The sequence below is a fragment of the Hippocampus guttulatus genome, chromosome 20 (assembly GCF_054856545.1).
Source record: "Hippocampus guttulatus isolate MCC_2025c chromosome 20, RoL_Hgut_1.0, whole genome shotgun sequence".
NCBI lineage: Eukaryota > Metazoa > Chordata > Actinopteri > Syngnathiformes > Syngnathidae > Hippocampus > Hippocampus guttulatus.
Genome location: NC_141280.1, coordinates 6487268 through 6503624, shown reverse-complemented (window position 1 = coordinate 6503624; position 16357 = coordinate 6487268). Strand labels below are relative to the sequence as shown.

General features: G+C 45.0%; 1 protein-coding gene across 1 annotated transcript; it reads left to right on the top strand.

Moving 5' to 3' along the window:
* The first annotated feature begins 9881 nt into the window (after window positions 1–9881).
* Window positions 9882–15255, top strand: LOC147187764 (prolyl endopeptidase-like). The gene is made up of 14 exons (XM_086100900.1): window positions 9882–10132; window positions 10363–10437; window positions 10637–10770; window positions 10868–10998; window positions 11080–11289; window positions 11426–11547; window positions 11651–11756; window positions 11910–12101; window positions 12187–12384; window positions 12789–12892; window positions 12964–13195; window positions 13327–13458; window positions 13555–13711; window positions 14542–15255. Exons 1-14 carry the CDS (start codon window positions 9992–9994, stop codon window positions 14834–14836), a joined length of 2229 nt encoding a protein of 742 aa, XP_085957026.1. The 5' UTR covers window positions 9882–9991; the 3' UTR covers window positions 14837–15255.
* Window positions 15256–16357: the final 1102 nt, after the last annotated feature.

Genomic DNA, 16357 nt, shown 5'->3' with positions numbered 1-16357 from the left:
GTGTGTGTGTCACTCTCTTGCCCTAAGGCAGAAGCCCCCCACACCCCCACCCCCACACCACCACCCTCCCGCCTGTCACCCAGCTATGTCCGGATCAGACAAATCCGTCTACATTCTTCCAAATACAGTGATCCCTCGCTACTTCGCGGTTCGTTTTTCGCAGGCTCAGTGCATCGCGGATTTTTTCAAACATTAAAAAAAAAAAAAAAAAAAAGTTAAAAAAAGTTTTTTTACATATACATGGAGTACAGTACTGTATATGTTGCTCTATGTGACTCGCTGTTGTTTTGCAGCTTCTCGTGGATCGTTTGCGGACTTTAAAAAAAAAAACGTTTTTTTTTTGCCTGTTTATGTTAATTGGACGCTACTTCGTGGATTTTCGTTTATCGCGGGTGGTTTTGGTCCCCATTAACCACGATAAACGAGGGATTACTGTATCTACTTCCGCCCGTCTCCGAGTGCAAGACAATTTTTGTTTAGAAGTGAAGACTGCTGATCGGGGGTGAGGGTGGGGGGGGGGGGGTTCATCATTTATTTGATTAGGTGAAAGCACCGTGCGGGCAAAAGAGCAAGCGTGGCATGACATGGCGGGCATAGTGGGGAGGTGTGGCAAACAGCGGCGGGGGGGGGGGGCGACCTTGTTCCTCCTGCCGCCGAAGGTGCTCGCCTATGAGATTAATTGTCTTTCGAGTTTGCGATTTCTGAGACACGCTGTTTTTTTTTCTGCCTCCAGTTTTCAGTGAGATATTGAAACACGACGCCACCTTTTGGGGTCACATCCGCTTGGCTCGACGTCTACTTGACAGCTAGCTAAAACCATGGCTCTGCGAAAAAAAAGATGTAGCATCCAGTCGACCTGGACACAAGGAAAGAGATGCATTCGATGCGTTCCTGACACTCCCAAACGTTGGCTTGCGGAGGGAGCACGAACCATTTCAGGCGCAGCGGTTGCAGGTTATCATTGTTGCAGCATGAAAAATTTTTTTGTGGTAGCATTTTTAGCGCAGCCAAAATTAGTGTTATAATGGCATCAAAGTCCAGCCAAGACGAAAAAGCATCTTCATATCTGTTGATGCATTTCAAGGTAGATAGAGAGGATGAGTACAAGCGCCTAATTTAATCTCAGCCCAGTTGCTCATCCAGGTCTTTTTATTTTCTTTTTTTAATCTGATTTCAAATTCTCCCTTTTACGAGAAATATTGGTTGTTCGCCAATTTTGATGACTTTCATCCACTGACTTGCGATTCGGCTCGTATGTCACCGACCTTATTGTCAGTGACATCGTCATTTTCTTGCGTCTCTTGTGGGTTCTCTTTAACTTGAATGCGACGTTTTCCACGGATGATGTCGAATCGAAATTTGGATCTCCTGGCTTGATGATGATTCCGTGACATAGCTTCACCGTTCTGAATGTGACACTCCCTGACAAGGTTGCTCATTTAGCTCAAGTGAATATGCATCCCTCGCCGAACGTTGCAGCCGAGTGTATTGATCATCCCCGTTCTTTTGGATGTTTTTGTGCCTCCTTCGGCCTCCCCCGCGTTGCTCTCTCCACCGCCACAACGCGCGTGCTTGCGCCGCATGTTGACGCGTCGTCCGGCTTTCACTCTTGTCTCTTTCTCTTTCTCGTCCTGCCTTCCAAAAGCAACATTTACCTTGGCGCCGCGCCAGCCCATTCGAGAAGCGCCTGGATTTCCGCACCCGTCATTCTCGTGCTTGACACGCGACACGCCGCAAACAAACCTGCCTTGTTTTGTTTCCATTCAGCGTTGCCGTACCTTCGCCTCGCGTGCTCTTCTCACCACCCCGCGCCAAAGTTTGTGTCTCGTGTGCTATTGTCTTGTTTTGTTTTGCACCCCCCCCCCCCCCCATCCCCTTCAGTTTCTTTTCTGACACATCCTGTCCTGCTCGCCACACCTGACTAAGCTACTAATTACAACTGCTGACATGAGCCACCGTGTAATTTAGAATCCGCTCCTGCGTCTCACTATTTGGCTCTTTCTCCTCGCCTTGGGTCATCTCATTCATCACCTTCTATTCATCTCCCCTCCTCTTCCTCTCTGAGGCTTCCATATCCCGAATCTTGTTCGCCTGCCTTGAATACGCGCGCGCATTGTGTGAGCCGTCCACGTATGGATTTGTGTGTTCATAGTACCTTGCGTGCTAGCTCGAGGAGGTAGCCGCGATGACTTGATGTCTGTTGATAAGTAGCTTTGTAGCGACGTGACAAACCTTACTTGTACTCCCGTACATCCAAGTGTACACACCAACAACTATTTGAATCCCTCAAAAAAAAAAAAAAAATGCTGTCCCCTTGATGTGACACATTTAACAGTTAGCTGCTACAATTAGCGCCTAAAGCTAACAATAATACCTCCCTGCCTCACAGGCTTCATTATCCGCTGTTCCTTCCACTTACTCATTGTCGCGGTTAGCATCAGTCAAGTCAATACCCAGCGTTGCATTACCAAACAGTTTTTTTTTTTTTTTTTTTTATGCTAACTGAGCAGGCCCTATAAGTTACGCCGAGAGTGCGCGAGACTGTTTGGATGCTAATGCTAGTCAAGGAAGTGTAAGCAAAAGTTTACAATGCAATGTCTTTGTGGACTATTGTAAGTTTCGGATGTTTCCCCTTTTATTTAGCTCGGTGTGTTGTCACGCTGCAGAGCTAGCTTAACTCTCATTCCAATGAATGACTTTGCACCTGCCTAAGGTCATTTTTCGTCTCTGGGACTGAAGGTGACCAATCCCGTCCTGGTTATCTCCCCTCGAGGGAGGAAACCGCTCATCTTCACCTGGAAGGTTTGGTGCCAGAGCTCAGTTTTATAACCCATGAAATAGTTAACACAGGCCGTCTTTGACTTTTATGGCTGACTCAAGGAGAAATAGTCCGCATGATTTCCCACTCCCCCCCCCCCCTTGCACCTTTCGATCACCTGAAGGGATTTCACTGATTTTTTTTCCCCTGAGGTTGCAGTCAGAGTATGTACATTTCTTCCACTCGAGCTTCAAACCGAGAAGCGTCCTTCCTGCCCTCCGAATTATCGCGAAGCATTTATTTTGTGCTTCCTACGGCTCGGATATACAGTGCTTGTCCAATAGAAGCTTTACCCGAGCATGCAAGCGGTGGCCTGACATTTAGTTCCATTTCGAGGCACCAAAACATCCAACAGCACCACCCACCTGGATGTCCACCAAGTGTGTTTCCTCCACCCGCGGATGATCTCCTGTTGACAGGTTATTATCGTCGTTTCGTGGCGAAGAGGAATGTCGCTGCGCTACACACACAGACACACACGTACATATACAAGCGCGCATACGCAGCTTGAAATCTTATCCACACCACCCACAGAGAGGAAAAAAGAAAAAAAAAGACAGTCATAGTGCAAAAGTGACGCCTTGAGTAATTCGCGCTTTAAATGTCATCTTTTTATTGGACTTGAGTCTGCCGGTTTAACTCCAATTCATCACTTACGATAATTTACGGTACTTCTTTGCTTTGTCTTAATTTGTCATCTTGGCAAGAATTCGAGACCACTCGATGCTCCCCAATATCTCAGAAGGCCTTTTTCTGTTCCAACTTGACCAAAAATCATATCCATATTCCTTTATGGTTTGTGATTGTCATTCCCTTCCCCCCTTAATTTTTTAAATTTATTATCATAATTTTTTTTACTTTACAGCTGAGCTGTGACTAATTTCATGCTCGAATCAAAACAACTTTGCCAGCAAGCAGTCTGCAGTCTGTTCTCACCAGAAATAAAGAAAAAATAGGCCTTCATATGATCGTTTTATATCAAATGCATAGAGATCAATTTTCCCCTTTCTGCTTCGAAATGTTTTTTTTTTCTTCTCTCATAGACAGCTCTGTGGTCTTCATGTTTGCGTAGGGGCTAAATGTCATTTTCATACACGCCAACAACCATTCACAGTCACATTCAAACGTCAGGACAAATTCCAGCTCACAAATCAGTATCGGGGTAATATTATATAATCTCTCTTTTTAAAAAAAGAAAATTCTTTTATACTACAAAGACTGCTAGCTCAAACACTGAGTGTGGCCCTGCCGTCCGTGATTTGCTCCGGTCCGCCGTTTGATGATAGCTCGCCCGCATGGCTACTTCCTGCCGCCATTTGTTTTGAAGAGGCAACGTTGCCACAATGTCATTTTGCTTTGTTGAGCAAGAGAGGAGAACAATGCGGTTGTGATTCAAGGCTTTAACTGCTTCAGGAATGAGAGTGTGTTGTAAACGGGGGAACTTTGAAGGCGCCCGGTGACAACATGGATGACATCATCAGGTGCCACTGTGTCTGTCTGTGACATTTATTTTTTTTTAAACGCAATCACGCACTCTCTCCCTCTTCTCTAGAGAGCAGTCAGACGGCACTGCCCTCCACCTGTCTCCATGTCTTACCTGCCCTAGTCATTAACAGGGTCCTGGAGCCCCACTGTAAGTGCACATGTCAACAGCCAAATTACAGGGCACACCTTGCCCACACATATTTGTTTTGCTTTTAAAAGGGTAATATCCGTCTGCACGCAAAAGCTTTACACTCACTCTGCTCACTGCCCGGTGCACTTTTTTTTTTTTTTTAAACCCTCCACAAAGTGAGGTTCAAAGATCGAGGGGAAAAGGGATGATGACATCAGGGGGTCTTCTATTGTACTCTTAGCTTACGTTACAAAGCCCGAAGACAGTGTTTTGCTCCTCGCTGCTGTATAAAATGACATTTGGATGAAAGCTTCATTCAATAATTTTCAATATGAACATTTTTTTCTTCCCTGATCAGCTGCTGGAACAGATCATAGTCTTTTATTTTACTCATGGGGTTGCTCGTCGGGTCAATTTTGAACAAGGGCATTCTGTATGTTATAAATCGTCAGCCTCCAAAAACAATGGTCCTATTTTGATTAAAAAATAATAATTTTAGACATCTCCTAAGGGTGCTGGCCACCTCGGCTAAAAACGGGCTGTATCCTTAGCCAGGCAGACAAAAAAAGTCAGACCAAAAAAAAATCGATATACCGGTAATCTCATTTGGTTCCGTTTTTTTTGGGGGGGGGGGTGCTTTCTGAACGAAAAAAACAACTTAGCCCTTTTTTTTTTTTAGGAGCATGACAAAATTCTGTTTAATGTGTTGAATGGTTTAATGCACAGCCGTGTCAAACTCAAGGCCCGGGGGCCAGATGCGGCCTGCCGCGTCGTTTTATGTGGCCCGCCAAAGCAAGCTATGTCAACAACTTTCTTGATCCTTGCTAAAATCTGTACCAAAATGTCAAATTTTCATGAATAATGTTGACATTTTGCACTAATTTTTTTCCAGTTTAAACTCACTTGAACAAACAACAAAATAGCTGACTGATTTCAAAACTAGTCATCCATCCGCTTGTTGTGTACAAGTAATAATACGATGTGATGATGAAACATTTCTTTGCTTTCGCTATCGTAACGAGCCTCCAAGGGATGACGTAACTCTGACGTGGCCCACCACAAAAATGAGTTTGACACCACGGGTTTAATGAGTCCTCTTGTTGTTGGGTCACTGTTAAATTGTCAGTCCACAAAAGTGGAAAAAAAAAAACAACGCACCGTGCAGCGCTCGGTATGTTTGTCAGTTAGCCGTCTACTTCCTGGTTGACGATGACGAAATACCGGAGAAGTGAACAGTTTCATTTTGATCTGGAAATACAGGCCTCGCTTTGCAGCAAAGTTCCGTTCTAATGGCAGCTACCATGAGTGTTTTGGGGTGAGGAGGGCGGTGTGGAAGAGCCCGGTATGACTGATAGCATGAAAAGGCAAAAACCACAAGTCACCATAACTGTGTCATGAATACTCAATGCCGGTAACGAACAAATAGCAATCCAAACGACACCTCTCACCCATCAAGAGATACTGAACAGAAGCCAAATGTGACTGCAGCTACGTTTTGACTTCTCACCGTACATTTGAATACATTCCCAAATGAGGACAAACAAATGCCCGCAATGACAGTTTTGCGTGGGCAGCCCGGCTGGTTTGACGAGTAGGAAAACACGGTGCCGCTATAGCACATGATACAAATCGCTTCTTTTTTTTTTTTCTCAACCATGACGTCTTTTGAATGCAAGTATAAATATCAGTGATGCATGTGGCCCACATCTGTAAGTAACAGTTGTTTTGTTTTGTTTTGTTTTTGCGCAGACTATCCTTTTATTCTGGCATCTATCAGCGGTCCGCCGTTGAGTCACGCGAGTGTCTTCCTTTCAACATTATCTGTGCAAACAATGACAAACTTCCCTTCCACTCTGACTAATTGGCAGGTTCTTCTTGTAGCTCTGGTAATGTTTTTCTTCTGACGTATGACCGGAGTGGTACAGTTGCATTACTTCATGCGTTTCATCGCTTTTCATTAGCAACATTACCAAGAAACTCGATCTCGTAATCCCGTTTCCACAAAACGTTGTCGGCGGTTGAGGCCGGCAGCATTTGACAGCTATGTAGTTTTTTTCCGCTCATCTAAAAATATCTCCAGGTCATATATTATTTCTGTATAAAAATGTTTAGAGATTATTTTTACTGGAGACATCGCAAGTTTGCAACTCTTCTTATTCGGCAAAATGTGAAGCTTTGCCCCCAAATCCCAATTAACAATTGGCTTTGATTTAGTTTCCCTGGCAACTGGAGCCCGACGGCTTTGCCGCCCTCCATTAAGTACACACACACACAGACAAGTAGCAATAAAAACTGAAAACCGAGATGACTCCATGCAATCGTGCCACCCTGGTTGACCTCGCATATCTCCACACTGACTTCACATTTTACGATGAAATATTTGCCTCATGCGCCATACATCCAAACCCGCAATGACGCAATTTGGAACTTCCCTCTTCCTGTTGACATCTGATGGGACAGGTCGTCCTGACCATCGACCGCGTCACGCACCGGCAGGACAGGACAGAGCGGAGACTGTCCCCCCGGCCCTCGGCGGTTAATAACAGCCCAATGAGACAAACAGGCAGGAAGCCGTCCTCTGTGATCTCGGCACCTAAAAGCATCCTCGAGCATTGTTGTGTCGCCTTGGCATCCCCCTCAAACAACTATTATTATTAGGATAAAAGGACAACTTAAAATAGTTTTTTAGCCGAGGTTGTGTCATTTGTGCTTATGTCGTACAATGGACAGCGTTTAAATAGTATTTTGTTTGCATTGTTGACTATTTTCCCTGGAAGAGGTATGAAAATCATTCTGGTTCTCTGTGGAATGTTTTATCAGTCAACAGTACTTCCTACTCTTCGGTAGGCCAGTGCATTTTATATTTAATACAGAGTACTGATTCGATCACTCGAAACAGTCTGGTTTTGGGGATTAGTTCATTTTTTCCTGGATGTTTTTCCAGCTTCCTGTTCCTATTGCCTGTTGTTGTTATATCTGCTTCCAGGGCATTATGAATTCTGCCCAGCAACAAATGGTCATCCTGCGCTAGCCACCTAGTCTTAGTCTATGTATGGTTTTGATCAACTTTCCGCCTCCAGGACACTCCAACTTGGCATTTTTTTTTTGTACCAAATTGCACTAAATTCAATTGGAGTGAGCATATGAAGGTAACCTCGTGATGACCCCTCGCCTACAAACACAACTGGTGGTCGTCCTTCTTCATCCGCTCCCACTGAGACAGGTGCTTCCTCCTGTGATGGGGGGTGGGGGGGGGGCGGTGTCCCATCATTGTAGACGCCGGATAATGGCGTTAAAAAAACCGAGGGAGGAGGAGCTTTAATTCATACGCCTCCGTCACATGTCAAAAGATGCTTCAATACCCCCCCCCCCCCCCGCTCCACCCCACTTACTCACCGAATGAAACTAAGAGGTCAATTTTTTTTTTCAATGCAAACACACTCATTCAAAGTGTCAGTGTTTGTCTCTCCCTCGTGAGAGGACAATAGTTTGACCCATATCCGACAGAGGGAAAACATCCTCTTTGCATTGTGGGGTATTCCTGATTTGAAGTTAGGGGAAGAAGAATAGAATTGGGTGGAGGCCAGGTCCAACGTTTATCCCATTAACACCCATCAACCTTCCCTCCCCAGTTTTTAATTTCGTCTCCAATAAAACAGGATCGAAAAACGTTCACGCGCGACCCTCATCTTGCAACTCTGCCTCACTTTCGCTTCGCATACTTCTAGACGACACTGACGAAAGTTTTTCTTCCAAAATATGACATGTGTGATGCTAAATCTGAAAGTGAAGAACTGTGCGGAATGTCCCGGACGACATCTGACTGTCTGATCAGCTGCGGCATCCAAACAACGCGCTCCATTTTTATTTATTTTTTTTACTGGCGAGACAGTGCCACTGTATTAAAAACCTGTTTCAAGGATCTTATCGATAGAGCCGTGAAGAAAGCCAATGAGTCGCAGTGTTGAAACCGCCGTTTAATTGTGGCCGACAACGACACGCCAAGTTAAAAGCTAATTTGGAACAATGACCGACTTATTTCCTCAAGGCCACGAGTTGTGTGTCGCTTCATTTTTGCCTTATCTGCATGCTATCGCTCTTGTGCAAGAATGGGCGCCATTGATAATTATAGCCAAATCAAGATTGATTGATCAAGTCAGGCGAGGAAGGAAAGGGGGGGGGGGAAGACTAGCAGAAAGAAAGAGGAGGGAAAGGTTGAGGTCTCTCCTTCTCTGTCACGTAGATAAGAGTTGATGATGGAGATTCCCGGTGGACCCACATAGCCTTTAGCTAGAGGTGCAAAGGTCAACATTTACAACTGCACCCTTCACACTATATGCACTCACGGGAAACGGTTTAGAATAAACAATACATGCAGGAAAATAAGGCCTGGCAGAGAAATAGCAGGGTTGGCCATGTATCAGTATCGGGCCGTTACCAGCCTTAATTCGAGGTATCAGGAATCGCGAAGGATGCCGATACCAGTCACCGATACTTGAAAATATCTGACATCGAGTAAGTCTTCCTTGTCAGTAATTGGCACTGTGCTGTGGTCGCTTGGCACATGTGCGTCAAAACGACAGAAAAGTTTTACAATATACAGTATATTTTTATGTATCATAAGTACTTGTGATGTTTTGAGAGTGAATACATGTACTGGTATTGGTCTAGAGAAAAAATGATACAGAACATTCCAAATATACAGCAAATACTGTTTCAGAAAATCAAAAGCCAAATGTTAACACAATGTAAATGCTGATTGATTATTGTCAATGTTGTTTTGCAATTCTAAATCAAAGACGTGTTTATGTTGGAAAGAAAATCAGATTTTACTAATATACCAAATGTATATTACACAAGCCTGTTTGATATTAAATTAAAGGATGGTGATAAATCTGTCATTTTATGCATTCTCATTCACTTCTCATAGTCCGGTGTCTCATGGGCGGGCTCATCAGTGAACATTGGACCCTTTGTAAAAGATGTCTAAATGCCTGTTTTTTACTCTGCACCAGAACGTGATTACTGCACAGGAACCAAAATGCAAACAGGAATATTATGCACAACGCCTTCATCCATCCATCCCTTTTCAACACCACTTTTCCCGAACAGGGTCGCGAGTAGTTACTGGAGACTATCCCAGCTCGCTTAGGGCAGAAGTCAGACGACTCCCCCTGAACTGGTCGCCAGTCAGTCGCAGGGCAGAAACTTTAAAATCACCAAACTTTTGAAATTATTCTCACACTGTTTAATACATTACGGTCACCGTTGACTATTGTTGATTTATCTGTGTGGTATAAAATCATTTTTCCTCCAAATTAGCAGAGGGAATCTATTTTTCGAGGACTGAACCGCATTGTTACTGTGGCAATCTTCCTCCTCGTCACAGGGGGCGCTCTAACATTTCCGTGCAGGTCGGAACTTGATCCAACGCACCTCTTGACACAGTGCTCGTTGGCCGCCGTGAGGTAGCGAATCTGCTAGCGTTTCTACGGAGCCAATTTATTTTGTGTTCATGTGTTTGTTTGTGTGCGCGCGCGTGTGATTGTATCAAGTTAATGTTCTCCGTCTTCCACAGAGCCATATCCAAATATCCACTTCGGGCACAGGGGCATTTATTTTTTTTCTTACGCGATCCCCGAAAACTGGCGTCCAGAATGGCTTTTCAATACCCCGCCGCTTATCGTGACGATGCAGTCGTAAGTATTGTGTGTTAGCCCGATAAGCTTTTAACGTGCTAATCAACCGGACTGCTATCTTTGTGCTCTTTCATTCGTTGGGGAGAACGGCGTCTTTTGTTAGCATGCTAGTTAGCTTAGCGGGGTTTACGACACTGACTCCACTGCTTATTTCTGGATGAATCACCGACCGTTCCTTTCTCATTCTGACGACGTGATCACGTCTAACAAGTGGTGTTTATGTATCATAGGTGGATGATTATCATGGTTACAAAATACCAGATCCATACAGTTGGCTGGAAGACCCCGACAGCGAAAAGACACAGGTAATGAAACGCGAGAAGATTGTTTCGAAAGCAAATCCGTCACTGCTGTCCAATGTCTATCTGACAAAATATGAACCATCGCAAATTGTTGGGATGATCTAAATGTCATACGCAGTATGATTACACCAGTTTGACTCTTCCAATTGACCAGAAAGATGTTTCTGATCATTTAAAATCAAAACCAATTTGATTTCAATAGGCGTTTGTCAGTGCTCAGAATCAACTCACATTGCCATTTTTGGAGCGCTGTGAGGTACGGGATCTGTTCAAGGAGCGCATGACTGAGCTGTACGACTATCCCAAGTATAGCTGTCCCTTCAAAAGGGGAAACAGGTAAGGCTAATAAGAATAATAATTGCTCATTTCGTCTTAGTTGTATGACGAGTCAATGGTTATCATGTTCTGATGTCTTATCTGTCCTCATCTCCAGGTACTTTCACTTCTACAACACTGGCCTGCAGAACCAGAGTGTGATGTACGTGCAGGAGAGCCTGGATGCAGAACCGTCTGTCTTTTTGGATCCCAACACGTTTTCTGACGACGGGACAGTTGCCTTGCGAGGTAATGACTAAGACTTCATGACTTCACATTGAATTCTGAACAGACTTTTCAAATTCACAAACATTTTGTCTCCTCGTGAAGGCTACGCGTTCTCAGAAGACGGAGAGTACTTGGCGTACGGTACCAGTGCCAGCGGCTCGGATTGGGTGGAGATGCACTTCCTGCGAGTGGAAGGTACCCTGCGACTGGAGGACCGTCTGGAGCGGGTCAAGTTTAGCTGTATGTCATGGACGCATGATGGGAAAGGCCTTTTCTACAACTCGTACCCCGAGCAGGAAGGCAAGAGCGATGGTGAGGTCAAAAGATTAGGTCAATCTGTCCTTTTTCCTTCAATAGTGGACTCAACTACGGTAAACGTGTTCCAAGTTAATGTATCTTCTTTCTGCAACTAATTCGCACGATTGAAAATAAACCTCTTCTTTTCAAGGCACCGAGACCTCGACTAACTTAGACCAGAAGCTCTACTTCCACGTTTTGGGAACCCCGCAGTCTGACGACGTGCTGTGCGCTGAGTTTCCCGATCACCCCAAGTGGATGAGTGGAGCCGAGGTCATTTCTCCCCCAAATGAGGCTGAACTCAGTTTTTTATTTTTATTTTTTTTGCTTTGTCATTTCTACCCACTGAGAGGGTGACAAATGTCGTGACGTGTAGGTTTCAGATGATGGCCGCTATGTGCTGCTGTCCATCAGGGAAGGTTGTGACCCTGTCAACAGACTGTGGTATTGTGACCTCAAGAAGACCCCTCAGGGCATTGCAGGCATGTTTGACAGGACTCTCTGATCATTGTATGGATCTGCGTTTTCAATGTGGGCTTGCCCTTCTTAATTATCAATGTACCCATTGACAGTTTTTCTTTTGATCATGTGGTCACGTGTTCCAAGTTTGCCCTCGTTCCACTCTGCAAATCCAGGACTTTTGCCTTGGGTGAAGTTCATCGACAACTTTGACGCCGAGTACGAGTACGTAACCAACGAGGGCACGGTGTTCACGTTCAAGACCAATCTGGAGGCCCCCCGTTACCGCCTCATCAACATTGACTTTGCCTCGCCGGCGCAGAGCGACTGGACAGAGCTGATCCCTCAGCATGACAAGGACGTCATTGGTGAGCGGCGGCGGCGTGCTTGGATCCTCAGGATGCGTTTATTTTGTTCATCTCATACACCTCGCGCCGTCTTAACGCTCAACAGTATTCGCCACCTGCACCTACTCCAGCTACCTGTTTGTGTGCTTCCTCCACGACGTGAAGAACGTCTTGAAAATGTATCGTCTCAGTTCCGGGGAGGAGCTCCGAACCTTTCCTCTGGATGTCGGCTCCGTTGTCGGATTCACGGGAAGGAAGCGCGACTCGGAGATCTTTTACTATTTTACCTCCTTCCTCTCGCCAGGTAAAGTGTGACTAGATTGAACTCTGAAAACTTTGTGTGACTTTGTCTGTTGTTCAAATTCCATATTATCTCCACAAGAAGGGTAAGAATGTCATTCTGAAGTCGTTTTTGATTTAATCATTAGGAACATGTTGAGCCTGTTGAGGCATGAAATGCTGTGCGCCCTCTACTGGTAGCTGCCTTGATTGCCTTGGAACATTTTGACAACTGAACAGAACGATGGTGAAACATACTTGAGACCAATCAAATTCCATCGGATTGACAACATTCTGAATAATTGAGCAATTTGTCAAGACTCCCACCCCAGCCTTCAAAAAATCTACAACTGGAATTTTGCCCTATTAATTAGTCTAGCAACTTTTTTGTTTTTGTTTGCTTGTTTTTTTTTTTTTTTTGAAATCCAGCCATCATTTATCACTGCGACTTGACCAAGGAGCCTCTGCAACCGCACGTCTTCAGAGAGGTCACAGTCAAAGGCTTTGACCCGTCCGACTACCAGACCACCCAGGTAACATCAATTTCAATCTCCCCGTTCATCTTTTTCCCCATCTGGTCATCACCTCCCCGCTCCTCGTCCAGATCTTCTACGCTTCCAAGGACGGCACTCAGATCCCCATGTTCATCGTTCACAAAAAGGGCATCAAGCTGGACGGCTCCCACCCGGGCTTCCTCTACGGCTATGGCGGCTTCAACATCTCCATCACGCCCAGCTATAGCGTCTCGCGGCTCATCTTTGTGCGACACCTTGGCGGAGTCCTGGCCGTCGCCAACATTCGGGGGGGTGGGGAGTACGGCGAGACCTGGCACAAAGGTGACGAGTGTCGAGGGGGGGCGCTGCGTTGTTCTCAGGACGCAAATTCCACAGGGAATGGATGGAATGAAGTGACGATTTCCAGAAATGAGTGTGTTTCCACTTAAGTGTGAAGCCTGTCCTTCTTTTAGCTGGCATGCTGGCCAACAAGCAGAACTGCTTCATGGACTTCCAATGTGCGGCCGAGTACCTCATCAAAGAGGGGTACACATCTCCGTCCAAGCTCACCATCAACGGAGGCTCAAACGGCGGCTTGCTCGTAGGTACGTGCCAACCCAAGATGGTAACAAAACAACGTGCTCCATTTTTTGCCGCGTCAGACCATAATGTTTTTTTTTTTTTCCCCCCTTCCTACGCAGCGGCGTGCGTGAACCAGCGGCCAGAGTTGTTTGGCTGCGCCGTGGCTCAGGTGGGGGTCATGGACATGCTTAAATTTCACAAGTTCACCATCGGCCACGCCTGGACCACCGACTTTGGCTGCTCGGAAGAAAAAGACCAGTTCGAATGGCTCATCAAGTGAGTGAAAACGTGCGATCGCGTTTATAATTCTCTGCTCTATTTACCACGGCGCTGTTTAGATGCAAATCCATCACATCTAGAATGAAAGTATTGTCCTTCATGGAAAAAAAAAGTTTAAAAAGAACTATACGGATTTCATATTGATTCTAATGAATGCCGAGTTGCATCGGGGCATAACTTTAAAAAGCAAATATTTTGAAGGAATCAACAGCGCCTCCACTGGCTGTCGACATGTAATGCACCCAAATCAACAGTCAACAAGCCCCCCCAAGACTTTACTTTCTTGTGATGTATTTTTGTTTATGATCATATTATATTATCATTAATCTTTTCTTGGGAAAAAAAATAAGCCACAACTGATTCCCACTCAAACCTATGTTGAAGCACAAAGAGCATCTATGCATTTCAGTGATGAAATACGGTTTATTTAACATGAATGCATTTTAAGCTCACACGTCTGAGTTTTCGTTTGAATGTTTCATCTTTCGCTGCGGATTTGATTGGACACGTTTCAGGTTGCAGGGGCGGGCAGACCTTTCTGGATTCCTTAAACTGACCTGCGCTCAAATGAATTGCGTTCAGTTGCTGTGCTTGAAGGACTGAATGAGAGATTCTCACTGGAGGGAATGGACACCAACTGAATTTGCATCCCGTGTTGGTGTTCACCAAAACGTTTTTTTTTTTTTTTGCAATCAACTCCAGCGTGTCCTCCCAATCTCGAGAAATTGCCTTTCATGCGCCGATATTCACGACGACTTGACGTACATGCATGAGGCAACTAACCTTGACACCATTTCCATATCTTTTGGAATATGTGTCTATGCCAGATACTCCCCTCTCCACAACATCCGTGTCCCAGAGGACAACGGGGTCCAGTACCCCGCCGTCCTGCTGCTGACGGGCGACCACGACGACCGGGTGGTGCCGCTCCACTCGCTCAAATACATCGCCACCCTGCAGCACACGGTGGGCCGCAGCGGCAAGCAGTCCAACCCCCTGTTCATCCTCGTGGACACAAAGTCAGGCCATGGCGCCGGCAAGCCCACCAGCAAGGTCATCCAGGAGGTGGCGGACACCTACGCCTTCATCGCTCGCTGTCTCAAAATCGCATGGGTCAAATGACGGGCGTCTCCTGTCGACGCATGCATGCATATTTGCCCCCAACCTATTGCGCCACCCCCCCCCCCCCCCCCACGCCCTTGAAGAACTCCTGCACTTAATCGAAAGAACCACAAGCTAATGTGCAAAACGGCCATCAGTGTGGGCGGGGTTACAATAATCATCCAATCAGCTGCTGTCATGAGGCTTGAGTGTGACAACCCTTCGCGTGGCGGATGCTCCGCCGGCGTATTTATTATTATCTCAGCTTGCACATTTCTCACGAGGCTGCACCGTTCAAATGATTTGTGTGTGTGTGTGTGTGTTTGTATGTACAGTATGTATGAAGCCCCACAAATTCACAGATTTTTCTACCTCTTGACCTAGGCTGATTGTTACCATTTGAAAGGGAGCAAAACACAATAAACCTTTTTTTAAAGCAATGAGAAGTCTGCTTGGTGGTTCTTCTCCAAATGTTAACGCGTAAAAAGGGGCGTTAAAATGACAGAAATGAATCACCGCATGTGAAGGGCATAAAAAATAACAGATAACATTCCATTTCACAAAAAAACACTGAAGCGCATTTTACTGAATTGTTTTATTTCTGTGATTTGTACCAATTCACAAATTGTCAAAAATGTCTACACTGACAAAAAAAAAAAAAAAGAATGACAAAGCTTATGTTGTTGACAGTGATGCCTTTGACTGATTGTCACCAGTTACATACGGTAAGTGTTGGAAATGGCATGTTACTTGTACTTTACCTTAATTTCTCATCATCTCCTGTTGGATGTTATTTCATTGACCTTGAAGAATATGTTTTAATGATGCACTTCCCTTCCATCCGTCCATCCAATTTCTGTACCTCACTAGCATGTGAACGGGCCAATTGGAATTTGAAATCCATCCAGTCAAATTGTATAGTTTTAAAAACAAACAACAACAAAGTGTCCACTGTTTCACGGTAACACATTTGACAATGGTGTTGGCAAATTTACTAAAAACAAAACAAAACATTTGAACTATTTCTCTGATCAGCATATGGCCACTTTTCAAGACCTGGCCTCGAGATGGCGCTATAGAGCACAGAATCGAATTCATGCATGGGAGTTGCAGCACCCGGAAGCAGGAGGACTGTGTGGTTACAGTATTTTATTTGATATTTACCACGGTTTTGCATTGAACTAGTCACGTTTTAACATAACCCCGACCATCCATCCATACGTCTTAACAAAATTAGCATGTCAAAACGTGATAACGTTCATGTATAGCAATAACTTGATAGGTTTTTTTTTTCTCCTGGTGTGGCAGCAATTCGCTTCCGGAAATTCGACATTTGTTTTCTTTTTGTTTTATTGTATTTTGCCCCAACTGCAACTTTAAAGTGACGAGGCCGTATGCGACCAATGGGGGCGCTATTTCGTTTAATTCCGCCTCAATGCACAAAATGTGTAAAAAGAGTATGAATGGGAAATTCAAATACATGCAAAACAACCGAACTACACATGGTGAGTTATATATGAGGGGGGGGGGCAACAAAAAACA